At 40.8% G+C, this 26,871-nt stretch overlaps 1 protein-coding gene across 1 annotated transcript in view; it reads left to right on the plus strand.

The window, feature by feature from the left end:
- The first annotated feature begins 1,304 nt into the window (after positions 1 to 1,304).
- LOC122189353 (protein ITPRID1-like) overlaps positions 1,305 to 26,871 on the plus strand; it is a 40,494-nt gene continuing 14,927 nt past the window's right edge. Inside the window, exons 1-7 of the mRNA XM_042888491.1 lie at positions 1,305 to 1,397; positions 5,660 to 5,744; positions 15,081 to 15,132; positions 15,908 to 15,994; positions 16,564 to 16,766; positions 23,140 to 23,732; positions 25,876 to 25,930. Coding sequence (XP_042744425.1) covers positions 15,101 to 15,132; positions 15,908 to 15,994; positions 16,564 to 16,766; positions 23,140 to 23,732; positions 25,876 to 25,930 — 970 coding nt within the window. The 5' untranslated portion in view covers positions 1,305 to 1,397; positions 5,660 to 5,744; positions 15,081 to 15,100. The remainder of the gene's footprint in view (positions 1,398 to 5,659; positions 5,745 to 15,080; positions 15,133 to 15,907; positions 15,995 to 16,563; positions 16,767 to 23,139; positions 23,733 to 25,875; positions 25,931 to 26,871) is intronic.

Genomic DNA, 26,871 nt, shown 5'->3' on the forward strand with positions numbered 1-26,871 from the left:
TACTTGACTGTACTGTCATGATCTGTGTGTTTCATAGATCCCAATCAATATGAACGTTGAACTTCCGCCCTATGTGGAAGGAGAAATTATGAAGACTTTTCTGGTCAAGATTTCTGATTGAACGGCTGTTTGATGGCACCTTTTGACTCACAAGTGCTGCCTTCTGAGTTTGCCGCATGAGTTTACTGACATGTTTCAGCCCTGTTGAGGACTGACTGAAGATAACTCTAGAGAATATACAATATTAATGAATAAAGTGGTATGCGTGCCTCAATACATTGGTATATACGTGTCAGGTTAATAGAATCCTTATTTTACAGGGCCTGCAGTGTAGAGACAAAGTCAGATTATGCTTTCCAAGTATTTAGTGGAAGTCATTGGCTGAGGAAATAAGACCTGCCCATATGGTGGTATGCTCAGTATTCACATCTCTGATGTTCTGGCAGCATGCAAAGTGGCCTTGCACTTTCAAATCTGTCCCAGCTGAAATGGCATAGCCTATAGCAGTTGCATGTTTGGTCACACTGTGCTGCTGAAAGTGGCTTTTCAAGGTTGGATTTGTGGGTCGTCATGCTGTTTGTTTACTTTTATTCAAGTCTGATGAGAGCAGCTTTGTAAGCTTTGGCCGTGTTGTTATTTTCATTAGTTTTCAAGTGCTGAGTTTGTTTTTGCTAGCTTGCCTGTTTGTTTTAAAAGTCTTGTTTGTTCTTGGGATTGATGTTCGAGAGCACCCTGCCATTTCCAAGAGTCGTGATGGCACCAGGAATTTTTATTGCTCTGATGAACCCTATGGCTGCCACCATCCCCTGGCAATTGACTGACAATTCCACAGGGCAGGCTGGCTTCCAGGGATACCAGCACCTTAATGGGAGATGCTGTAGTCTAGCCACACTACAGCAGCTCCACTTTAGATGCTTCAGGGACCTCCTCCCAGGGTATGTCAACCCCACACCGAAAGATTTCCCAGAGGTTTTATGTTTGCATACAGCCCTGTGTGCAGCCATGTTTGCCTGTGGCATTGGCTGGGCAGCAGTGCACACAGCACATCTCTTTGGCCCTAAAATCTGTGCCGTGTCAATGTCCTGCATCATAGCTTTAAGAAAAAAAGCAGCGATGCAAATTTTCCTGAGCATGTCTATTCTTGAAAACACTTATGTGGCACGGAGTAAAGTGTATTTTGAAAAACAGGTTTCTTTTTGGTGTGAGTGGGTGGGGATTATGAAAATATCAGCTCAGGTTACGCAAATGTTTGCCCTCTCTCTATTAGCAATAAGGAAGACTGCAATGGATTGTCAGAGCGGTTGACCTGATATGGGAGAGCTTGCTGCAGAGCCTCACCTAACTGTTTTCTGGCTTCCGAGTGGGTGTTAGAGCGTGCAGTATCCATACTGGCACAGGTAAGCCCTGTTTACTTTCCTTCATTCTTTTTTAAAGCGGTGTTTGTAATGAAAGCTTCCACCAGTTAAGCTCTGCTGGCAAAAGGGTGATGCCAATGGAAGCATTTTTGGAAGACAAAATTCGTTTTCTGTTATTCAACTGTGTGCAAATGCATCTAATAGAGAGGGAGGCATAATTTTGTCTTGCAGTGGACTAGCCCACCTTTGTGGGATGCTGCCATTGCCAGTAGCTGAAGATTGAAGCTTGTGTCATTAAGTAATTAAATATACAACGTTTAATTATATTGGTATCCAAGATATTGAGCCATATAGTTTTACTGGTCTGTATAAAGTCAGAATAAGTTATGGACTTATTGACTACACAGTTTGTTTTCTCAAACATTGAGGTAGGATTAGCAATTGTTTAAATGCCATGCCTGTTTGCATAAAGGACAACAAATCTGGCCTACAACAGCTTACATATATTTAACAGTCCCATGCCTGCCTGTCCATGGCATACTTTTATCAACGCAGGAAAGCAAACACTGGCCCTCAATGTGTCCTGTGTCAGGTCACAGATAGGGAATATCAATGTTCCTAATGGCTAGCAGCATCTGCTGTGAACAAAACCCAAATCAAGTTCTCAGTGTGCAGGTTGGTGGGTTTTTTTTGTTTGTTTGTTTTAGCAGGCTCACATGTGAACCCAAAGTAGCTCTTAGATAAATTAGGAGTAATTTTGAGCAAAGCATGTCCACTTGCATACGAAAGTAAAACCAGTTGAAACTTGTCCTGAAGAGAAAGAGAATATGCTTAAACGTTCATCAGAGCAATTTCTGTGAACATGTGGTGTCTCTAGCCTGAGATGTCCTGCTTGCATCCAAGTGAAGAGATTGGCCTCATCTGATTTCTTTTCTCCTCTGCTGGTGTGTACAAAGTTCTGGCTTCCCACTGAGATCAGGGAGGCAGCTGGTGGACTAACCCAATGCTATCCAAAGCTGTCTCAATATCAAGTGTGGCAGAATTGGGTATGAGTAGCTGCAACCAAGCAGAATCAGTGTCTGTCATGGTAGAATGCTACTAAGACTCTAGTGAAATACATACTCATCGTATCATCAGTACAGGCTTTTTGAACAGTGTTAATCAAATAAGTAAATCTGAGCTCATGTGTAAGAGTGGAGGAAAGATACAAAAAGCTGGTGAGAACCAGATCCTGGCTTGAACTGTATTGTTTTAAATACCAGTGAATGCAAAATGAGTTTGCACTGATGCTGTTTTTTGAAAAGAGCCTAGTAAGAATGACACTGCAATGGCCAGTGCAGTTAGCTAGTGGTATATCCTTTATGGCTTAAAGATCCTAGTTTTATCAAGAAAAAATAAAATAAAATAATAATAAAAGAGAGAAAGAAAGAACACTGTTCTAAATTCAACTCCTACAAATTTAGCCTTGTCCTTAAGAGTCAAGTTATTTCTGGCTATAACAGTGCTGAAAAAAAAAATAGCAGGTCATTTAACTCTTCTGGGATATTTGTCTGCAACTCCCTTGAAACCAGTGAAAATAGAAAGATATCTACAATTTATATATTCCCCATTTCTACATAGAATTTGCAGTCATGCTGATGTGAGGAGGAAGGGAGCATCACTCTTCCCATCCCACCAACATGTGGTGGTTATGCAAGATTAGTGGAATTAAAACAACAACATGGGTTTGTTTTTTCATAAAATAAACTAGGTGAACTGCACACACAGAGAATTATCTATTGATCAGGGGGCTGAGCCCAAACGTATTTTCAGACATTAAAGAAAACAGTGCTTTACAGGCTTACTCACTCTGAGTGCTTATGTCATTCAAGAGATTTGCCATCCAGCCTGCCTTGCAGCATTTTTTGCTAGCCAGTGCATCCAAGCCAAGAAAATTGTTTCATAATCCTTTTTGTTGCAGAGGAAGGAAAGGAGCCTGGAGGGCAAGAAGTTGGGACTAAAAGCAAATGAAATATGACATTTTCAATGAGGCCTACATATGGTCAGGGCTTGCACGTGTTTTATTCCGATGTGACAAGTTGTGCCATGGTTTTCCACATCTTCCCTCTTGCTGGTGCAGGGTGCCTCTGGAAGAGTACTGAGACCAGCCCATGGGGCAGGGCAGTGTGTTCTCCCAGCTCTGCACCAGGTTAGGGAGAGGTTGAGGAGTGGGCAGCATTGGTGAGCTGCAGAATGAGCTGCCACTCCAGGTACTTGCTGCTATTTGAAATCCCACCCTCTTTCCTCTCCCTCCTTGACCTACTTCATGGTCTGGTGCAGAGGGAGGAGGGTTCGGACTTTAATTCCTTGTGGTGTGGTCTGAAAGGTTGAGAAAAAACTGAAGCACATGCATATCAAATCTAATGGTGCTCACAGAGGCACCGTAGGAATGAGGAATTATTTCTGCATTTAAAATTAGCCTCCCCAGCAGCACATTCCCCAGAGGGCAGACTGTGCCTTTGTGGTTAAGGTAGCATTAGGGCTTCTAGGAATGCCTGAAATAATTCTCAGGGTAGGTGAAGATGGTCTGGCAGTGCTTCTGTGTGCCCCTGGAAGCATTCTCAGGGATGCACATTGCTGAGCTATTGTGGTACCTGAGTTTCAGCAGCATGCTGAGGTGTGGCAGCGGAACACCAGGCAGGAGCACCAAAAGCAGGAGCTAATTGTATTGGTGCAAAGCTGTTGTTTAGTGGACCCACTGGTGAACAACTAAAGGCTTGGTGGCCCTAATTAGTCCCCAGCACCCATGCAGAATGATGGCATAAGGCCAGACAGAGATCTGTCCGTACCTTCCATGTCACAGGAAAGCTGCTTGCGTGCTGCTGGTGGCCGTTGGCCACTCTCTGAAGCTGGGGAGTCCAGAAGATTATCCTGAGATGATATAGCTGCCCACGTCTCATCAGAGATATGCTTGGATGTCCTTTCCAGTGCTAACGGAGGAAACAGTGTTTTTGCCAAGCATCTGATCTACTGTTCCAGTTAATCCATGTTAAGATCCTTTGGAGAGAAAACCCTCAATTCATGGATGTGGGCTCATTATTTGGGATCCAGTTGTGTTTTCTTTTACATAGACCAGTGGCAATTTGGCCATTTCTATCCATAAAAACAGGGTCATACTGTTTGTATTCCATGTCAGTTGAAATAAAAATGATGTGTGACTATATATCTGCCAGAGCTTAAAGCAATAAAAAAGAATTACTGACGATCTAGCAATCTAATAGACAAACAATCATCTGCAATTTGTTTTAGGGAAATGAGACAATTTCCCTTTCTGCTATTAACTGTGCTGCACTGGTTCCCACTAGGTCTGTTCAGGGGACTGTTCATCTTGCTCATGTAACTGGATTTTGTATAAAATTAAGGTACTTCATGTAGTACTTCTGCAGAATGAAGAGGACTCTCAGTTAGATCAAAATTGTTGTATAAAAGCCCAGCAGTTGGGTGACCTAACCAGTTTCTATTTCATTCCAGTATTTGCGAAAATCACTTAGTGATTCATCTCTCATTTCCCGTGGGAAAAAGCTGGAAAGCCAACTGATTGCCACACCTATCTGTTAGCTATTTCATGCTAGGTAGCACAAGAAACACCATTCATTCTGTAGGTGTGTGTGATTCTGCTTCATCCTGATCTGAAAAGCAGCATCCCCTACCCTTGTTTTCATGGCATCAAGCACAGGCCCAAAGCTGTGGTTGTTTTCCTTGTGATCACTCACGTGGAAGAACCAGAGACATTCTGTGGTCAGAATATCAAATTCGGTGTCCTTCATCATGCCTGGTTGTTTGCAATGCAAATGGAAGGCTTTGTCTCACATAGTACCATATCCATGGTAACCAAATGAAGACAAGTTTGCATTACTTCCTTAGTAAAGTGCAATCCTTCCCTTGGCACACGTGCCAATGAGGCATAGAGAGTTAAAGGGACAGCAATATATTTCTTGGAAATGGAAGCAATCAAAACAACTTCTGGCTTTTTTTTTTTCCCCTTTATTTCAGTTATCACTGTCCTTGCTCTTCTACCCTTGCTTTCCCATCCTGTCATTTTCTAGAATTCCTGTTGCTAAAAAACTAGACTAGTCCTGATTTCTGCTTTCCCTTTGCCCAGAGGCTAAGCAAACAGTCATCTATCCAAACTGTCAACTTAAACACCGCTTTCTTGGCAATCAGCCTCCCTTTGCCCTTCCTAGTATCTTAAAATAAATAAATAAGTACATAAAGGAGGTGGAAAGCCAAGCCAAGAGCACCAATTTGTGTCCTCGGTTTTTCAGACCTTGGGTTCGTGGCAGAGCAGAGACACAGAAGCACCAGCCTGCAACTATTCCATAATACTAACAGCTGGATCAAGCCATACAGGTTGGAGCTTATCAGTTTTTTTGTTGTTGTTATACCCGTTAAAAAATTTAAAGTCTCTTTTTCCCCTCTTCTGATCTGTCAGATATGTGGGAGAAATACATTTATATTTTATTTGCTGGTTTAAATTCCAGTTAAAAGAGCTTGATGTAAAGGGCTTTGATATTTTCAAAGCCTCACAGACTGTCTCTTTTGACCAGCCAGGAAACATTTTTAGCAAAGGGACCAGATTCAAGCTGAGTGTACTGCAAAATTGTTGCTATTGTTACTGCTTTCACTGTTATTGTTGTTTTGCTGCCTTGCCTGTGACAACCTGTGCACTGATTTTATGTACTTTCCCTTATGTAGCTGGGAGGCTCAAAATACAGCTCGCTCCCTCTTCAGTTCTACATTGTTTTAAGCAGAAATAATTCTGGCTATTGTTATTTAGCATTATCTGTTGTTTTTTGTCTCAATCAAGAGTGAGCTTACATTGTGATTAAAATGCAACATGATGATAAAATCGACATCCAGTGCAGGTATTCACGATGAGCAACACTGATAGTCTCAAACCAGCACCAGCACTTCTACTTTGAAAGGAGCAGAGCAAGTTTAAGTTGTGGCCTCTGAGCAGGAATTTTATCAAAAGCTTCACAGAGACAGAAATGTACCCAAATTTGTATTTACCAACATAGGAGGGGGCTTGAAGTGTTATTACAGCTTTCCCTAGCTGGTGCACTTTCAAAAAAGATTAATTCTCTGGAGTCAATTCATTTAAGGGTATTTTACCTATGAGTTCTCACATGGGTGTTCCAGGGGTACTTTGAATACCAGTGTGTCCTTCCTTGCTTTCAATGCAAATGACAGGCATGTTGAAGAGATAAAACAAATGACTGTCTTCCTGCACCAACTAGGATTTTGCTGCAGTTAATAGCTCACGGGTTAATGGGCAGAGAAAAGGGGACCTCAACTTCATTTAGCTGCCCAAGGTCAGGGCTCAAGTATGACACTGAAAATACTTTTGTCATCTTCATTTATTTCTGAGTAAAACATAGGGAAGACGAGAGCCTTCAGTCTTCAAGCAGTGATTTGTCCCCAAAAATGGCAACTGAAAGTAGTAATACTACAGATCAGAAGTTATCCTGTTCCTGCCTGAGAGCACTGCAACAACCTCATCTCTCTTCTTGTTTACTGAAGCAAAGATGGGCAGATAGATAACATAAGCTTTATTTTTCTTCTTGGTAGAGCTGCCATAAAAAGTATAGCTGAGCCTGATTGCCAAACACATCTATATCATATAAAAGATTGGGACAGTAGTAAAAATGCTCTGTTGTTTGCCTTGCCTTGCCTTGACTTGCCTTGCCCAGCATTGTCTTGCCCTGCCTTGCCTTGAAAGGAAACTGTAAATATTAATTCATATAATCAATAATACACTATTATTGACATCATAATAATAAGACAATAATAAGACACTTCACATCCTAGATGTGGAAAAAACCTTCTTTATTTTTCTGTTCATTTTCAAAAGCTTACTTACTGTTAAGCTGTCAAGCCCAAAAAGCTTGTAAGTATGCTCGAATAATTTTCTGAACAGACATGGAATGTCTTGGACACTTAAAGACATTCTTAACTAAAGTATTTGAGATTTTCTGCTTCCTCTCAATTCATGTCCCTGTAACTACATGTTTAGTTGCCTATTTGTCAATATTAAAGTTAACCATTGGCTCTCTACTCAAGAATTGATGCACCTGCATATGGATCTGTTTGCATTCATAACCATCTAAGAAAGTGGATAAATATTAAAATAGTATGAGTAGTCACTCAGCAAGTGGAAAAGGAAAAAGAAATATTAATAGCACTATCCAGTACATGTCATACAGTGTGAGGAATATGGTGTGAAGCTGATGAAGTTCAAGATCCTGTTTCAGTGAAACAAACACACTTTACCATGGCTGGTGGCAAGGAGAATGGTTCTGTTAAATTCTGGCAACCGAAGTGAGACAAATCTGTCTGGGAACCTGCCATAAACTGTTTATGTGTTTTTCAATTTTTAGAAGCTTTTTATTTCATAGTTCTGTGGTTAAGAGCTGATATAAATTGCTCGCTGATGCAGATTCCTCAGTTTCTACCTTGAAATCTCCTTGTAGAGGAGGGGAAAAAGGGGGGGAAAAAAAAGATTTCCAAGATGTTCTCAGTGTGTTATCAAATGAACAAAACACACAGGACATGGAAACCAGCCAGTCATTCATTCCATCGACAGATTTGCAGAGCTAAATTTGCTTCTGGAGAGCAGTTAGAAATTAAAACACACAGATGATGAGTGGTACTGGCACCCAAACTGTGATCAAGAGGACACTCTTGTCTGAAAAGATGTACCCTATCAGATTAATCATTATGTGTTAATTAATTTGAAATCAAAAGGATGTCTTCTTCTGTCTATGCACAGGAAATTAATGGTGATAACACTAATTAAATGTAATGGAAGTTACCTCTGTACTTCCCACATCTGGGGCCAAACTCTTTATTGTCTCTCATGTTGTGTCATTTACAGTTGAATCCCATTGTAGCATCTTACTCTCGTTGTGTCCTGCTGTAAATGGCTGTGCAAGTCATCAGGCAATGGAGAATCAGGCCAATGGATTACTCAGCTGGGAAATGAACTAATTTCAATTAAACTAGCTCTAAACTTTGACTTCTAGCCCTGGGAAGGTGTGTTGCTGCATCTCCTCTTCTGTGAGGCATACTAACATAAATAAATGGTTCTTCTGCTTCATTATTTCCCCTTTAGTCTACAAAAGCAGTACTGTCTTTTCTGTGCAATCCTTCTGCTGTCCTGGCATTTCCCTGGCAGCCTCTCTGGCAGGTGGGAAGCTCCATTTCCTGTGGAGGAGCCTGAGGTGCCCAAAAGATATTGAGGGAATTTCATTTTTTCCTTCTGCAGGTACTGATTTGGTACGGGGGTACAGGGTATATGATGACTTCTCTGAACCATTTCCTGAGGCAGGGCAAGGCTTCCTCTTAACATAGTTGACTTGGGTGATGGAGAGGCTTGTCTGCATAAGGCTTGTCTGATCCAGGAGAAATAAAAAAATCTTCCTTTGCTCAATTTGAATATTTTTACCTATTTACCTTTGCTCTGAATAACAGCAGCTGTCTCTCTCTGGGGGGAATGATTTGTTATCTTTGACCAAAGATACAGAACAGGACCAGCTGTCATCAGCTGTCAGGGTACAAGATTTCCTGCTCTGTTCTCCCTGTTCTCCTTCCTGAAGCTCAGTTTTTCCTCACTGGTTTAGCTGCAATGCACCAACGGAAAGGAATCTGGGACACTATGAGTGGGATGGACTCTAGACTTTCTCTGCCACAGGGCCAAAGGACTGCTGAGCACAGCTGATGCTGTATATCCCATCCTCTGTTAACCTTCTTTCAATGCTTTATTAAGACTTTTTATTAGTCTTCATTAGCCTCCAGGTCTCCTGAAAAATAACAACAAAAAAATAAATCAGTGATTGTATCAACTCTGTTATGCAATGGCAACTTGCTAATTGCAACTCAGAATCTGTTTCAAAGACTTAAAAGCATCAGGTATACTTAAATTGATTCTTGGTATGATACTAGAGGTTGTGGTTTGCCTTGTTTCTCTTCACTAGAACAAATTGGTGTATTTTGCAAAATTTGATTTATCTCCCCCAGCATTTCATGTTTGTTCTACTGTCCTTACTTGTATTTGGGTTAACGTGCAGCTTGTTAAAGTACATCACACCAGGGATTGTCTCACTAGCTAACTCAAAGCCCTGTGTTTAGACTAGGGCCAGGCTGCTGCTTTGGTCCATGAAGAAAAGCACCTCCAAAGAGCAGCTGCAGTAGGAGGATTGCTGTACAAGTGTCCTACTCTTTGCATTGACTATAAAGGGAACATAAAATATAGGTTTTATAGGTAGAAAACATACTGGTTTACTGGAGATTTTGGACTTCAGTGCACCAGAAATGAGCTTTCAGTGTCACAGCTAGGCAAAGATTGGCAATCTTAAAATAACACTCTTGCTTTGTAGTGTTAACAACAGCAACAAAAACAACAGAGACCCTGCAAACCCATGTAGTCTTTATTCTAAATGTCAAAACTAAATCTCTGAAGACTTGAGTCCAAAGGCCTGATGGATGCTGCAGCCTTTCTGTGTCTTTTGACTGCAAATCAGAATAGCACCACTGAATCCAGGTAGCAATAGTGTGACAAGAATGCCTCCTGGTTTGTCTTTTGTGTGCATGAGCCCTGCTGCTGATCAGCAATTGCCCCTTCCTGTTCTGCCTCTGAGAGCTGGTGATCTCCGTGGCTTCGGTTGAACCTGAAGGGAAAGAAGCCTGTTTGTAGTATTTTCAGAGCAGAGCTGAATACTTCTGAGCCATCTTTACTTACCTTTGGGTTGAAAAACTGAACTGAGCAGCAGGACGCTTGGGACCCATTGCTTGCTCTGCTGCTTCCTGCGTGGCCTTGGGCAAATAAGGTGAATTGCTTGTGCTGCAGTCCCCTGTTCGGTAAAAGGGAGGCAGCGATCCTCCCTCAGCACAAGAGCAGGCTCTCTGCCCCTTTCAAGCTATGGCAGGAACTGCCTCAGGATGCATTCATGCAGAATCAGAATAGCTAGTTTTTCATTTGCAGTGGGACTGGTAGATGTTTCCAAATTATGGATGGCTGGCAGATAATAAAGTCAAGTGAATGATTCCAGATTTTTCTTTGCTTTCCGAATTGGATTGAAAAAAAAATGAAAATTACCAAATGAAATCACTAACCCCTTCTCCCAATATTTTTGATATATTCTGGAGTTACCAAAAAGTTATGCAACTCAGTGAGGTGATTTATTGCTATAAGCTGATCCCGTAATGCTTCATTTGAGTGCTCTCCTTCCATTTTTACACTTAGAAGACTCTACAGAAGAAAATACTCATCTTCAGTTGAATTCTTGTTCTTTGTAATTTTTGCTTGTGCTACTCCTTAATTATTTGCTGCCTCAATTCTCCAATGGGAAATATGATGTCTCCAATATTGACACTTCCTTTAGGAAAGTTGTGACTCCCTGAAAATTCAGAACAAAATATTTTGCTTTGTCTGATTTCAACGAAAGAAAGAGCTTTCTATTTTGTTGAGCTACATCAATACACAAATATTCAGTATTAACTGACATGCCTTGCTTATGATCCACTGTCTCATGAGAACAGTGCCAGGGATAACATTTTCCATCATGTGTCTGGATAGCTTTCTGATTAAACTATCTGGTACATCATGGGAATTTCATGATGCCGCATCCTCTAGTGAGATGTAGCCTACCACACAAGCACAATTTATGGCAGAAACCATGGTTATACACACCTGAGGCAATGAGCTATCACAGAGAGATGCAGTTTAATCTTGAACATAGTCAAACATGCATGTACTTTGTTTCCAAAATTTTGCTATTTCAACTTTTTGTCCCTGAAGGACCAGTATTCTCCATGAACTCTTCAGTGTGATGCCATGCATTCACCGCCAATGCAGCTCAAGTCTGTTTGTTTGGTGGTGAGGAGAAGCTTAAAAAAAAGAATTGTTTGGAGGTGTGGTGAGGTTTGGATTGCAGGATAGGTATTGTAATTAATGATGACCAAGTCACCGTGCAGACAGGGATCAGCTAGGAGGTATAATACAGCTATATTTTATTTGGTGCACTGAAAAGCCTTCTGCGTCCATTCCTCTCACTCCTGCTCCTGGATAAGTTGATTTAATTAGATTCTTAATAAAATTTATGTTCAGAAGTGACAGACTTGACTCATGGAGAATGCTAGAATTTCATGGGGTTTGCCTTAAGCACAAATGCAAGATTTGAATCTCAGCAGAGGCCAACGTCTGTATGTTAGGGAGAAGGTAAGTGGTGTTCAAATAAGTGGTGTTCAGAAGCAGCAGAAAACATGGGCCTATGGCTCTGTTTCTCCCACCAGCCATCCTCATTCAGTTACGTGTGCTCCAAGTGCCCTGTGCAATGCTTACCCATCACACTGCCTCCCAGACCTCATCAGTTCTCAGGAGAGCAGCCATACTTCAGGGGAACTATTTATTTGTTCATTTATTTATTATCTTTTTAAATCATTTTTATCTTAGAGTCTAGCTACAAGTGGAGATAAGCTACAAGACCAAGAGCAGGCAGGTTATGTAAATAACGTCTTTTGTAATTTCTGTCACATATGTCTTAACTACAAGATATCAAACACCACAGGTTTCTGCTTGGAGAAGCTGATTTTCATGGATAAGCTGTCCCTTTTTTCCTTTTTGCACTTGTAATGAGAAGGTTCTCAAATGAGATTTTCAGCAGAAAAGTCTCAGTTTTGCCTTCTCTTCTGGCATGATTTGATTTCCTTCTGCTGGGGGAGTGGAAGTTTCTAGGACAGATTTGCACAGATTTCTGGAAGTTATGACAAGATGCATTCAGGCTTGCCTGACCTGAACTCAGAACTTCTCACTTGTTCTCACCTACTTTCTAGATCTGCTGAATGTAGTGAATTCAGAGCATCTTTTTTTAGGAAAGAGGACATAAGAAAAAATCATCTGATATATTCAAGATGTATTTCTAAAAAATTCCACATTTGTAGTGCATTTTGGAGCCCCAAATATTTTCAGTGCTTCCATATTTGCACTTCTTGTTTATCAGGCTCACAAGTAAGAAATGCAGTTGGATGATATATGGTTTAATCTTTTCTCCTGTTACAATGTTTTATCTTCCCTCAAGTGTCAGAGGCTACATTTAGCTTAGCAAAATATATTATTCATAAGCAAAGATATACTTAGATGTGCAGTAAACAGAGTGCCAATTAGCACCACAGTTGGTTTACAAAGCATTTTCTTGTTTGTTTGTTTGTTTTCATAAGGTTTTCTGACAGATTTCTAAAGGGCATTATTTCCCCCAACGTATCTTCCACTTTAGTAATGAGATTCAGTGTTTCTTGTGACAGGAACAAAATAGTTGCACAGATCAGGAAACGTAAATACCGTTTCCTCTCCATTACTATTGCCATGATCTCTTATACATAGAAAAAACAATCTCTAATATTTAAAAACGTCAAGCTCTCCAATAGGGAACTTGTCATGAGAGTCTTCTCATCAGAGACTCTAATCATGAGCGAGACAACCCATGAAAGTGCAGAGTGGCTAATGGGTTCATGAGCCATTTACTGTCACTTAAGAGGTTGGATGGCTTAGCCTGTCCAACTCCCTATTTGTACATTCTTGACCCACTGCACAAGAGTGTTGTTTAGCTTATTTTAGCCTACAAAATAAATTTATTTCAGGTGCCCCAACCAGTGACTGACTCGTGTAAGAGTTTAACCACAAACAGCTTCTCTGTTACCTGGCATGTGGTAACCTAACAAATTCTTTCCGTATGATCACAACTCTCAACCTTTGTTGTTTCTTTTTTGGTGACCTGTTATTTCTTATGCCTCCTTCATACATCATATTTCTCATCATCACATTATTTACTTAACACCCTGGCCAGTGTTTCACATTGCTAGATTTTCAGTTTGGCAGCACTTGTGTTCATTCATTCCCAAACTACACAAGATATTAAGGAAATCAAAACTGCAGTGAGTTTGTAGTTGTGGGATATAATGTTCTGTTACAGAGAAGTGTGCCTACATGCCACTAGGGAAAAATGTAAGAACACACACTTCTGGATGGTATTTTTGACATTCTTAAGCATTTTAAAGTGAATCTACTGCTTCTTCTGGCACATAAGTTACAAATGGTACGCAACAAGTAGCTGATTCTTCAAACTAAGCTAAACTTACTGCTAGATAGTCTGGTTTATGTTGCCACAGCAAATTACAGGATGTCAGTAACCCTTATGTTCCCATCCTCATGCTGAGTAAGCCAGAAGGAATTTGTGTTAGAATTTACAAGCGGAAAAATAATCCAGTAGAGAATGTGAGAGGATGTTTTCTCTTCTTTATTGACAGAATTTTGTTAAATAGAAAACACAACTTTAAAAACTGGATAAAAATCTTCATCTCGTGCTGTGCAGGAGGACATCGACTGCTGCTCCTAGGCAAATGCTGCTCTAGCTTGAAAAGGATCAAAAAGTTTATTGGTTCAGCACTGAGAGAGAAAAGGATGACTTACAAACACTGTGTGTGTGCATCCTACTTACTTATTCCCAATATAAGTCAGTGAAATGATGAAATGTGCCCTTTGTGGCTCGTAAGTGTAGTGCATGTGGAATCCAGTAGGTGATGTTAAAAGTTTGAAAAATATTTGCCAGAAACTGTTGTAAGTGCCCTGCAGTCATCTTGCTTCTTCCAAACACATTTAGGAACATGATGCAAAATCCATTGAAATCCACAGTACAATAGTCACCAGTTTAAGTTAATTACACCTTAAAAACTGTTATGCACAAAATAATGGAATCAGCATTTGCCGAAATGAAAACGATGTAACTGCTTTTTTTCTATTTTCTGTCCCTCAAAAATCAGGATTGGAAAATATTTTCATTATATTTTCTTTATATGTATCCCCAGTGGAAAGACTTGAGAGTGTCTACCTGTAAAGAACAAGGGCTTAATGTGCCGATAATGGTTAACAAAATGTAAAGGTATCTATTTTCCTCCTATGGATTTTTGTTACATTTATGTATTACTAACTTGTCCTGCGAGTTCAGCTTCCCACACAGGTATTGTTCTGCAACTTTGCAGCTTGTGCTGTTTCCTTATATGAAGGATGCTTTGATAATGATGCCTCCTATTTCATTATGTTGGCCCATGATGCCAGAGGTGGGCAGTGGTAAGGCAGTAGAGGTTGAACCTTTCCAACAGTGTTCTGTTACGTGTTGTTGCCATCTGACAGATGGCAGCAGAGGGGCAGTCTGGCAGAATGGCATCTGACGTGGAAGTGCATGAAAAACTGTCACCCATTTACAATCACTGATGCTTGCTGAATGTGTATGGAGACCAAACAGTCTCCATACCGGATGGGAGAACAGTGAGATGGTGGATGGTGCATTTCAGAAGGGGCAACAGTGATACTGGGTCACCTCTGCTGGTGCAGATGTTTACAAGCATGGCACGCAGGCTCTTGTTCATGGCTGGAGAAAATGCACAGTTAATTGGTGGTGACTATGTTGAAAAAGAGTGTTTTGTAACTCAGAGTTTGCTCTGTAAAATGATATTATGGTGCTCTTTGTATCTGTTGTAGCATCCATGGAAATAAATAGGAGGCTTTTCTGTTGGGGCAACATAGATACAGTACAGCTAGTCTTCTCGTCTTGAATCTAGTTTGACACATTTCTGTTTTGACAGACAGAAATGGTAAGAGAATTAAATATTTTTATGTTTTCTTATTTGCAGTTTCTTTGTCAGTACCAGAAATGGTACAATTGACTGTGCAAAGCTACAGAAGGTAGGTGTCAGACAGTGTAGATATCTAAGGGTTTTTTTCCCCCCTTACTTTCCATTTTGATAAAAGGAGAAATTTTAGTTAAGGTTGTTTTGTTCTTCATTTTTCCCCTCTCAAATTGATAGCAACAGCATTAGTTCAGAAACCTACATATTGCTTGTGGCCTGTTTAAGACTTGAGCTGAGGGTCAACTTGCAATGAGAAAAATGAACATTTGTTACTTATCCTAATAGATACATGTAGGTAAAATTAAGCTTGAGTCTAGCAAAAGTGTGTTATCGTTCCTATTAAGAAAGATTGTTATGCCTTTGCAGTGAGCAGGCTCTAAAAAACAGATATTTCTCTGCAGACTACTGGCTACAAACACAATGAGAAGCTAAGTAAAGCATTGTTCTCAGATGCCACTCCTACTGCTGCAGCTCATTGTCTCTCCAAAACTTTGTTCAGAGCAATTACATCTTTTTAAAGTAGGTGGCTAAAGAAACCGTGCTCCTGAAAGGTTCCCGAAAGATTCACCATCTGTCAAAAGTGAGCCATTCTGCCACCTTTATAATTAGCATTTACTGGTACCTCACACCTACATTCTCACACCTACTGTAACATACTGTTCTTGAGAACAAGCGTATTGCCACGCTCTCATGACGACTCTAAGGCACTGCTATTATGTATCATTATAAACGAAGACAAAATGCAAATGTTTACTCTAGGAAAAAATCATAATGATATCCCAGAGGAGCACACGAGTGAATGCATTTCCTTATTGTTTTTTTCCAACCAGATCCCTGCAAGAATTTTCTGAAAGCCCAGTTATGTCAAGATGCAACAGCCTCAGATGCTCCCGCTCTCACACTGGTGGACCACAGAGGTTAGTCACTTCCATGTGTTTCCGGCTGGGAATGCATGGAATTCACCCATTTAGGGATCAACAAATAGGGTTACAATTTTTTGGAACATGCAGTTCCAAGTTCTAGTTCATTGAAATCATCTTATTTACTTTAAAGTGGTCAAAGTGCCCTCTTTAATAACTGGTGTCTGCTCTCAAATGCATTTACAGTAGAAAAACAAATAAACACAAAAACCTGCCTCAAAGTTCATTGTTCTTTGAATTCCTTGCTTGATAAAAGACTTCAAGATCTTATGGCAGCTGCAGCATCTTACCTGTATCATGTCTTGAACAAAGTGAGCCTGCCATAAACATACAGCTTTTATTAATGTTTCTCTTGCTAAGCTCTCTAGATACTAGAGCACTAGATATCTCTGGAGGAAGAAACCATTGCTAATCTCTTAGCATTGTGTCTGACAATAACCACTTTGTTTAAGTCTCTGCAAGAGTAGAGAACAGAAGAGAATTACTTAACAAAAAAAAAATAAGTATTGCAAGAGAAAAGTGGTACCAAGATAATGGTGTAAATTATCCTGATGTTTCCCCCACAGCATCACTGAATGGCTGTCACTGTGTGAAAAGGATCCAGTGGAGATTCTCCTTGATTTGGGGTTTGGTACAGAGGAACCTGATGTCTGCACTAAAATCCCTCCGAGGTTCCTCAGTGGTTCTTCTGTGGCAAAAGGTATTGACATCCGAGTCTTTTTGGAAGCTCAAAAGCAGCGGATGGACATTGAGCTGCCAAACCTGTATGGTAAGTGGAGAAGGAATTTTAGCCAGGAATTTATTTTACTTCTTTAGAAGAAGTAAAATAAATAGCATGGGGACTGAGCGGGTGGAGAAGAGGCTTATTAGAGAAAGTATAGAAAAAGGGACATGTATTTAGTTGATATCAAGAATTCTCATTCCCTTTTCCCTTTTGTGGGAGCAGGACCCCTTTCACAGGGAAATGTGCAGAGCAGCTGACAAGATCCCAGCCTCCCATCACTAGGGCTGCTAGGGCTCATGCATCAAACCCGCAAATCTCTAGCTATAACCTAACAGTTTGGTTGTTCAAATATGCCCTAATATGGATGAGAATCTTATTTTAAGCGCAATAAGATTGCACCATTTAAAGCAGACAGGCTTGATTTTTATTTGCTGTAGATGGTCCTAGTTCCATTTTGTGTGTTTAGCAGTTAAGAAATGAATACAAGGTCCTCACCCTGAAGTTCTATCAGCATTAAAATAGCATTGTTAATTCTCTGCTATATCGCCCATCTGAAAAGTCCAATTTTGACATCATTTCCCCTCATGTTTGCTGCACAGGATAACCAGATGGCTCTTGAAATCTTCTGTTTATTTAAGATGCTCAAGGAAGCAGGATCTCTCGTGTAGTCCATGCATTCCTGTTTAGAATTACGCTGAAGAAGTGGTATGGATGGAATAAGAATTGAAAAAGAAATGTCAGAGCATCATGGAAAATGTGTTTTTCCCTCTTTCTCTCTCTTTTTATAGCAAGGCCTGTGCACACATTTCAATATTTACAGCAAACTGACACATCAAACAGGTTTCTCAGCTCTCACTCTTTCTCTCTGTAACTCCTGAGAGGGAAAAACAGAGGAAAGAGAGAGAATCTGTGTGAGTAGATGGAGGATAGAGACCTCAAGGAAGAATCATAGAATGGCTTAGATCGGAAAGGACCTTAAAGATCATTTTAGTTCCAGCAGCCTTATCATGGGCAGGCTTGCCACCCACCATCTGAGATTGCCCAGGATCCCATCCAGCCTGGCCTTGAACACCTCTAGGGATGGGGCACCCACAGCCTCTCTGTGCAGCATGTCCTAGGACCTCACCACCCTGTGAGTAAAAAATTTCTTTCTAACATCTAACCCAAATCTCCCCTCTTTTAGTTTAATGCCATTCCCCCTTGTCCTATCACTATCAGACTGTGTTAAAGGTCAGTCTTGCTCCTGTTTATACGCTCCCTTCCAAGTACTGAAAGACCATGATGAAGTCTCCCCAGAGCCTTCTCTCCTCCAAGCTAAACAAGCCCAACTGTAGTACTGCAGATGAGGCCTCACAAGGGCACAATTAGCTCCCTCTCCCTGCTGACCACCTCTCTTTTGATGCAGCCCACGATACATTTGGCCTTCCAGGCTGCAAGTACACACTGCTGCCATCAGGACTCACAAGTCCTCTGTAAGGCAACTCTCCATGAGTTCTTGTCTCAGTCTATACTTGTATCTGGGTTTGCCTTGACTCAGGTGTGACACCTTGCGCTTGGCCTTGTTAAACCTCACTATGTTTTTGTGTGCCCACTTTCTGAGCATGTCTGGGTCCCTCTGGATGGCATCCCTTCCTTCTATTGTGCCAAGAAGGTAGAGAGCTCAGAGTGAATGAGAGGAAGGAGCTTCTAGGGAAGGAGTTTGCACAGCTAATGTAAGCAGTGATAAGCCAAGGTGCGAATTAAGGACCAGACTTTGCAGTAGTCCTTGATGGGAGCACTCTTAGAACAGGTTAATGGCTGCACTGTATGGGAGAGCTGCTGTCAAGTTAGCTAAGGTCTCAATTTCTATTTTGATGGGTGTGATGTCCATCAAAACATATTTTCTTGCTTTTGACAGGTTGGGAGGGGATTTTCACACCATCTGTGTAGGCTTCCTAAGTATGTGCCTGGGCATTTAAGCAAGTGAGGTGACATCCATCCTTCAGAGATTCATACTTCTCTCTTCACGGACTCTACGTGTTTCATTACATGTGGTGATTAACCTCATAACCTCTGCACCAAGTTATAGGCATTTAGCTGAAGCACCATCTCAAGGATCGTAATCACAACAGAGTCTATTTTCATAGTGAATGGAGAGTCAGGCACCTCCCATGGGTCATAATTGAGCCGCAGTTTCAAACACCTATCAGAAGTCAGGCGGTCTATGGGACCACATAGGCAATCTAGCACATGCACCTTCCTATAACTGAGATTCCAAGAGAATATTTACTGCTAAAAGGATGAATCAGTTTTAGTGTGCAAAATTATGAGGGATATCATCAAACAGGCTTTCAAGACATTTGCTTGCAAACTCTGTTTTCTAATCTTGCCATCCTTTCCTTGCCTAAAAATTTTGTAGTGAAGTACAGCAAGAAGGAGAAATGGAAAACTCATGTTTAACAGATTTGGAAAATTGATTACTTCTAGAATCTAGTCTATCTGCCTTCAGCAGTAAGACTGCACCTAAATTTGCAAGCATTTAGTGATCCAGCTCTTCTTTTGGAAGAAAGCTTCCTGAAGATGATAGAGAAAAAGATTCTTCCCTGTAAATTAAGTAGATAGTTCAGGTCTAGAGATGCTCCATGGTGTTTACCTTTCCATGAACCTTGTAGGGTACCCCAGCTGCTTTACTGTCACAGGACCATTTCATATTGAGATAAAAGTACCAAAATGATGCAGACTGCATGCTGCCTTTAGAGACTTCAAGCCCATATTAAGCCACTGTTCGTAAAGACATATAAGATGTGCTGGATGAATTCAGATATTGTCACCTAGTTTGGTTTGTTGTCACTAAATTGCTCTCGTTTGTCTCTATACACCAAAAAAGAAAAGTGTTTAATCTGAATTAGTGAATGACTGAGAAATGCTGTCAGTTTACTTACTCCTGAAATAGCAGAGAAAATTAATTGATTTAGTATGACGTGTTAGTCCAAGAAAGTGGAAGATGAGGAAAAGGATTGTAGGAACTGTATGAGTGAAGGAGGGAAAAAAAAGGAGAGTGAGGTAAGAAAAACCAGTAAACTTCCATACCAGAGTGATCTTTCTCCATTTCCCTATTTCCTTCATTTCCTAATGCAATCCTCTTCTTTCTGTTTGGTTCTTCCCTTACTGTGATGCAGATAGTTTTCTAGAGCTGCTCCATTGCTGATTTGGCTTTTTAAAATACATGTGTGTTGTTACAGAATTGTTTGTTAATTGTCTCCTTGCTTGGTGCTGATGCTTAAGCACTGTCAAGGAGTTTTTAAATGGTCCAGTTCATAAGAATAAGCTGCATTTTCAACAGTGTCATTCATCAGTAGGTTATCTCAGGTCTGAAAGAACTTATCCCCACCATTCACTGATGGTGAAAATTTTACTGTCGTCATTAGAAGAGACATTTTATTACCTAACTGGTGAAATAAAGTCAATTGAGAATCAAGTTAAGTTAAAAAAAAAAAAAAAGAAAAAGATATTTTTGAGTATATTGATCCAGAAACTCTTTGAAAAGCTTTCAAGCTACGGCAGGGGAGATTCAGGCTGGACATGAGGAAGTATTATTTTTCAGAAAGGGTGGTCAGGCACTGGAATGGACTGCACAGGGAGGTGGTGGAATCACCGAGCCTGGGGGTGTTCAAGGAAAGGCTGGATGTTGTGTTGAGGGACATGGTTTAGTGGGAGCTATTGGGAATAGGTGAACGGTTGGACTGGGTGATCTTTTAGGTCTTTTCCAACCTTGGTGATTCTATGATTCTATGAAAACTTCAGGTCTGTGGGCATTCTAGTTCAAAAATGTTTACGTGTTTCAATCTGACAACTAAAATAAAGTAAACCCCACTCATTTTAGTGTAACTTTTCCTTACTGCTGTATCTAAATTTACTCAGGGTTTTCTGTCTTGTTTCTAGGGATTTTTCACCCATTTCATTGAATCTCAGAATGTTTTGGGAGGGACCTTAAAGACCATCCTCTGCCTGATGAAGGCAGAGATGCCACCCACTAGCTCAGACTTTCCAGGGTTCCATCCAACCTGGCCTTGATGGGACGGGGCACCACAGCTTCCCTAGCCAGGGCCTCACCACCATTATAGTGAAGTTAAGCTGGTAAGGAGAGGTGCACATCACAGGTGATAGGTATTAGCCAGTAAAAGCATCCCTAGAGAAGAAATGTAATACAAATTGCTAAATACATTCTCTGAGCTACTGCTTCAGTTCTAGCAACGACAGTATTGCCAAGGCTCAAGAAGAAGCAGCCTAAAGTAGGAAAACACTTTAACATGTGACAAAATGGAAAATGCAGAGATTTCCGTTTATTTTTTTCATGAGAAGAACATCAGTTTCAGGTAAATCTTTTTTTTTTTTTCTTTTTCTGAACATTTTGATTTTTCCAAATTCTGCATTTGCTATGGAAAAAAAAAAAAACAAAAAAAAAAACTGACTGAAAGTTCTCAATGACTATGGAAACATCTGTGTTCCTTCATTCCTCTTTGAGCCTGTTGAAGACTTTGCGGGTCGTTTGTGCAGATAACCATGTTGGCCTGTGTAGTACCAGATTTAGGGAAGGAGTAACAAAACTGTGGATGTTTCCTCCTGAATTCTAAACTGGTAAATCATAGTAAAGTCATCAGAATTTCTATGAAAAGTATAGATTCTGTTGAAGATTCATTGATCTTATTTACAGCAGGGCCATTTGCTGATGCATCTGAACTTTCTAGTGAAAATGATTCTGCAGTTATGTCCTTCAGGATCTCACCTGTGGTACAGATTTAGACTATTTTGAAGCAGGCTTCAGAGACCAGGGAGTTTGTATCAGATTCTTGCCTATTTGAGACAGGCTCCTTGGGGAGCATCCCTAGAAACCAAAGCAACAGCTTCCCTGGAAAGAAAAAGTCCAGAAAACAAGGCTGTCCTTGACATAATTTCTTCATGACATTGCACATGAACAAGATGACTTTTTTGTACCTGTGTCATTTCTTGGTCGTTTGATTTGTAACTTCAGATTTCACAAACTCTTTGATACAGTTCACCAAAGTTAAGCAGTATGTAAAAATGTGAAAACTATTTCAAACTGCAGCAGTTTTGGTTCTGGTTCAAATCAGAATGTCTGGACTGCTCTGCCTCTGTCAGTCAAAGGAAATTAGCAGTTGTAATTTTTAGGGCCTCCTGATGTAGTGGGAGCCAGATAAAATACTGAGGCTGAAACAGCTTTACATGGAGAGCATGTCATAGCACAGTGGATGCACAAAATGATTTACCCCGATGTCCCAAACTTAGGCACGTGGAAAATACCCAACACGTTATCCAACACTCCGTGCTCATAGGTCAAATAACAGCTTTAAGCAAAACCTTTCAACCATGTCTTAAAAAGTGGCAGCAATGGCAACATCTTCCTCTGGATTTAAAAACCAGGTGGTATCTGGGGAATTTTCAAACAGGCTATTCTAAGGAATTGCAGACTGTGATATTGATCCTTGATGCAAAAGGCTGACTCAGATCCGTGGTAAGTACCCCCTTGTTTAATTATTGGTGAAGCAGCATTACCAACAGCCTGCATGCAGTAAATCTGGCTGCTCTCTAACAGAAATGGCAGCCAAGTATGTGAGCGTTTTGCCATCTACTGTCCTCAATGAATCTCTCAAGGAAGGAGAAGTCCTGGTGACATATTCATTGCCTCGGGATGGAGGCAGACACAATACTCAAACAAATGTGTTGAATTTCCTTGTATAAATAACTTGATAGTGTTGCAGAGAAGGAATTCTCCAGGGTCTCTTAGGGAAGACACAGTTCATTTCTTTTTTTATGTTACTCTGTGGAAAAAAATGGCAAAAATTACAAAAGCTTGATGCAATTGTTATTTTTTTTTTTAAAGGTAACCTATATACAATGTCAGCTGTGAGTTTCTGGGAGATAAGTATGTTGTGATGCTCTGAAAATGAGGGCATAGCATGTATGGTCGATTTTTATCGATACGTATTTATCAGTACGTATGCATTTTGCAGCTATCCTGGACAACAGCCAGCAGAAAATGTTTATGATCAGATTTTATAATAACCTGATTCTCATGAATTTTAATTAGTCTTCAGATATGGCATCCAAGTCTGGTCCAGCCAGCTGGAGAACTTCAGGCTGGATTCTGTAACTTTTATTCATGCAGAGCAGCATTCAGATGTACTTGTCCCAGTGAACTCAACACTGTGTGTTTGGCTGACACAAAGAACTGTGCAGCAGTTCTCTTTAGTTCAGACCTATATGTCTGAACAGAAGCAGATTGAAAAATTCAGCCAATTTTTAATCAGATACTTAGTATGTTTCTTAGCAGTGACAAGTTTGAATAATCACTGGTGCCAATTATTTGTTTTGTTTTTGTTTTTATAACCGTGTTGCCCTTCATTATGACAAACTTAAGGACGTTTTCGACAACTGGAAGTACTTGACCACATCACCAGTGCCCTCTCATCTTTGCTGACTGATGTGAACACCCAGCAGACCAAAGCACAGGAAGCTGGTGGGAATGTGACCAGTCATTTGAATGCTGTGAAGAGCAGATCTGTGGTCACACAAGCGAAGAGGAGAAGAATAGGTCAGCTCCTGAGAAGGGCTTCTCAGCAGACAACACTGCTGAACTTGGGCTCGCTGGCACCTGAGGAAGTCAGCATGCCAGGCACAGAAGAACAGCCTCACCTTTGTGTGGATATTGCTGAGAAGGAACCAATCCAGGCAGGATTTTCTGCACATGTTACCTTGCGCTGCCTGTCCCAGGAGCAAACCTGTAGAGACAAAGGTTCCTCAGCTTATCCCCTATCCCAGTGCCCGCCAGCTCTGCCAAGGAAAACCTGTGCTTCATCGTGTTTAGTGACAAAACAGCTCCACCTTTCTTCTCCACGTGAGGCACCTGCCAAAGACGGGCCAAGAAAAGAGCCCCATTTGCTTTTGGCCCAGATGCTCAAAAAATTGGCAGGTCTAAACTGCAGGCCTCCAGATTCATTTGAAATGGAAGAGGTGAGGTGGATTTTTGTATATTGCTTGCTGGCACTTTCTCCCTACCTGTATTTATTATATAGGTTTGGATTGTCTTTTTCAGGATGGAAGCTAGAGTAAATGACTTCAAACACCATGCTGCAGCATTATGGGGAAAAACAGTGGGATTTACTCTTCTCATTGGGGTTTTGATTATTTTGAATTGTCATTGTGTTGGGAGACTGTCAAGGAAGTTGGCACTGAAGTTACTAAGGTAGGATTCATTCAACCAGTATGATAGTGTAAGATGCCAATATGTTTTATGCAGTGCCAGGTTGCTGGAGTTTTTTTTTTTACAGAAGGAAGTTGCAGGAACACTAATACAGATGGTAAGGGTTATTTTTACAGATCCAATCATTAACCAGTTCGTTGGATTGGTGGTTTTTCTTTTTTATTTCTTTCCCCTGTGCTCATGTTCTGGTGTGCTTTTTCGGAAAGTTTCATCACAAAATTATCCTTGGTTTTATAGCAGTGTTTGAAATATTTTATCACTCTGTAAGCTGAGCATCCTAAAAACAGAATAAATCAGAACAGCAGCTTGTTCTCATATCTGCTGTCAGCAAAGTCCATGGTACTCAGCTATCTATGTGTTTTAGCAACAGTGGGTTGTCAGCAGGGTTCAACATGAAGTAGCAGAGACCAGGACACTTGCCAGTCCCCTAATTACATCTAGATTTGTGTCAGCAGCAGTTTTTCTCTCCACACTACTGCAGAAAAAGGACTACAGTGTGATTACCTCCAATCACACAGAGTGGGTCTGACAGGAACGCTCTTGCCATTCTCTCCAGCCATCTTTCATGACTGAGGAGAAGGAAGGAGTCTTACAGTTCTTTTGTAGGAAACATAGAAAGTAGGAGAAACGAGGTAGCTGACAACCCTCTGAAAACATAGGGAACTTGGGAGTGAGGAAGGGAGGGAGGGGAGGAAGGAGCAGAAAATCACTGGAGAAGGTGGCCCAGAAGTTTTTCCAGTTTCAAAAACGTTGGAACAGATGAAGTTAAGGTAGTGGCATTCTTCTTGAAGAAAGAATGTTTATCTTTTCAAATCTTCACAAAGATATTTTTCCATGAAAGGTTTGGTGCAGCCTTTGTATGGGCAGAGCTGACTCAAGAGTCGGTATTTGGGCCTGACTTTCAACCTCAGTGGGAGAGACAGTGTCTTTCAAAGATCTCTGGCACAGCAAATTTATAGTCGCAAAGCAGCCCGTATGTCTTTGCAAAGCACTCAGCATGCTGGACTTGCAGCTCTGTGACTAGAGGTTTACATAGAAAGGAAGATATTGACAGAGTAGTGAATGCACGTAACAGCAAACTCCTCAGTTTGATGTCCTAAGACTATTGTACCATGTTCAATTAGGTGGTGTGTACACTGTTTAACTTCTGGATATTCTCTACCACATCATTACATTAAGGCTGTAAGAGCAGTGCACTGGCTGAAAGGATTAGACACTGTTAGTCTGACAGTGGCCATTAGCATATGTCTGGAAGAGAGAAAAAGAAACAGTTGTGTAGAGAGTGATCCTTCTCTCCCTGGCCTTTGACAAGGAGGGACTTAGAGATCTCTGAAGCTGCAGACTGCATCTAGGATACACCTAGCCTGTATGTGTATGCATTACTTGCATGGAATGGATCCCTCTTCTAGTAAGACTTTCCTTGAAGGAAGATTACGCAGTATCATGTTAAAGTGTTCCTACTGATGCCATGAAAAAGACAAACAGGTTTTCATTCTTAAGAGGAAAAAAATATTCTGACCTTACATCCACTATTTGGCAGGAATTTGCCTCCATATGGCTGTATGTCTTTGGGCTTCTACTAAGTCACAGGTTTTTTTTCAGGGATGTTTCTCTGAGGCTGTTCAAACAAGATTGTTAATGCACTTCCAGGTTGGAATCATTTATCTATTGATAACCTGAGGAACTCTTGGAAGGCTTCACAGACTACTTTATGTCAAGAACAAATGTTTTTAAAAAATAAACAACCCAACAATGAACCAAGCTGAAAGATCTAATGTTTTCACTTTGAAACATCTAGTTTTTGGGGTTTTTTTTTGTTTTGTTTTCCAGCTCCTTTCCTCCCATCCCCACTAATCATTACTATCAATATGAATTTTTCCTCTTCCTTTGCAGATTCAGAGCTTTGAGGATGAAATTCCATGTGGAAATACTCCTGACACCACCTCAAGTGAGTGTTAAGATACTGACATTTTGCCAGATTTTTTTTTAAAGCAGTGTTCCCACGTAGTTTCTTCTAAAGCTTCTCCTAATATGTTTTCCCTCTCTGCTGCCATCACTCCTGGCACTGGATGTGTTATTCTAGATGTAAGTCTAGCATGGCCAAACTAGACTTGATAAATCACAGGCATGTAAAATAGATTCACCTTGTCAGGGAGACACAGCGAGTGCACCCGAAGAAAGTTCCTCACATGCAAAGCCTCGAGGGTCTGGGGCATCCATATACTTTAATCAGACCTCTCTGCACTTACAGGTGACACAAAAGCTTCACTCCAACTCAGGGATTCATTTGTCAGGTCCAAATGACCCCTTACCTGCCAATTCCCAGATCTAGGATCAAACATGAAGTTGGAGGTTGGAGCAGCTCTGCAACCGCTCTATATGCAACTCAACCAGGACTACACAACCGTGACATTCTGGTGGCAGCATGGCCTCTGCTTCATCATCAGTCCCCTACACCACATGCACTGTCATCACGTGAGCAGACAAAGCACTGAATTGTGTTAGAAAATAATTGTTTGAGGAGTGTGTGAAAGGATTAAACACGAAGCTGTTACACCAGATGTTACGCTGCCATTGGAGGCTATCTGAGCTTGGGTCCTGGGAAGCATTTGCTGGCAGGGGTGGTGGTACTGGGGAAGGTGGCTGTTCAGTCTCCAGAATATGGAGTGTTTGGCCTTGTTCTCTAGAAAACTTTGCTAAATTGATGCTCAGAGTAGGACTGACAGGTATTTTTTTCTTTTTTTCTTTTTTTAAAGGGACAGAAATTTTGTATGAAAGAACTATAAGTAGTGTGAATGAAGCAGCAAAGGAAAAAAAGGTGAAAGTTTGATGAGTCCTTGACTTTTGAGGACTAAATTATATCAATTTTGGGGAGCTGGCACACATAAT

The sequence above is a fragment of the Lagopus leucura genome, unplaced genomic scaffold (genome assembly GCF_019238085.1).
Source record: "Lagopus leucura isolate 7727_CA_CO unplaced genomic scaffold, USGS_WTPT01 Super-Scaffold_100157, whole genome shotgun sequence".
NCBI classification, from domain to species: Eukaryota; Metazoa; Chordata; class Aves; order Galliformes; family Phasianidae; genus Lagopus; species Lagopus leucura.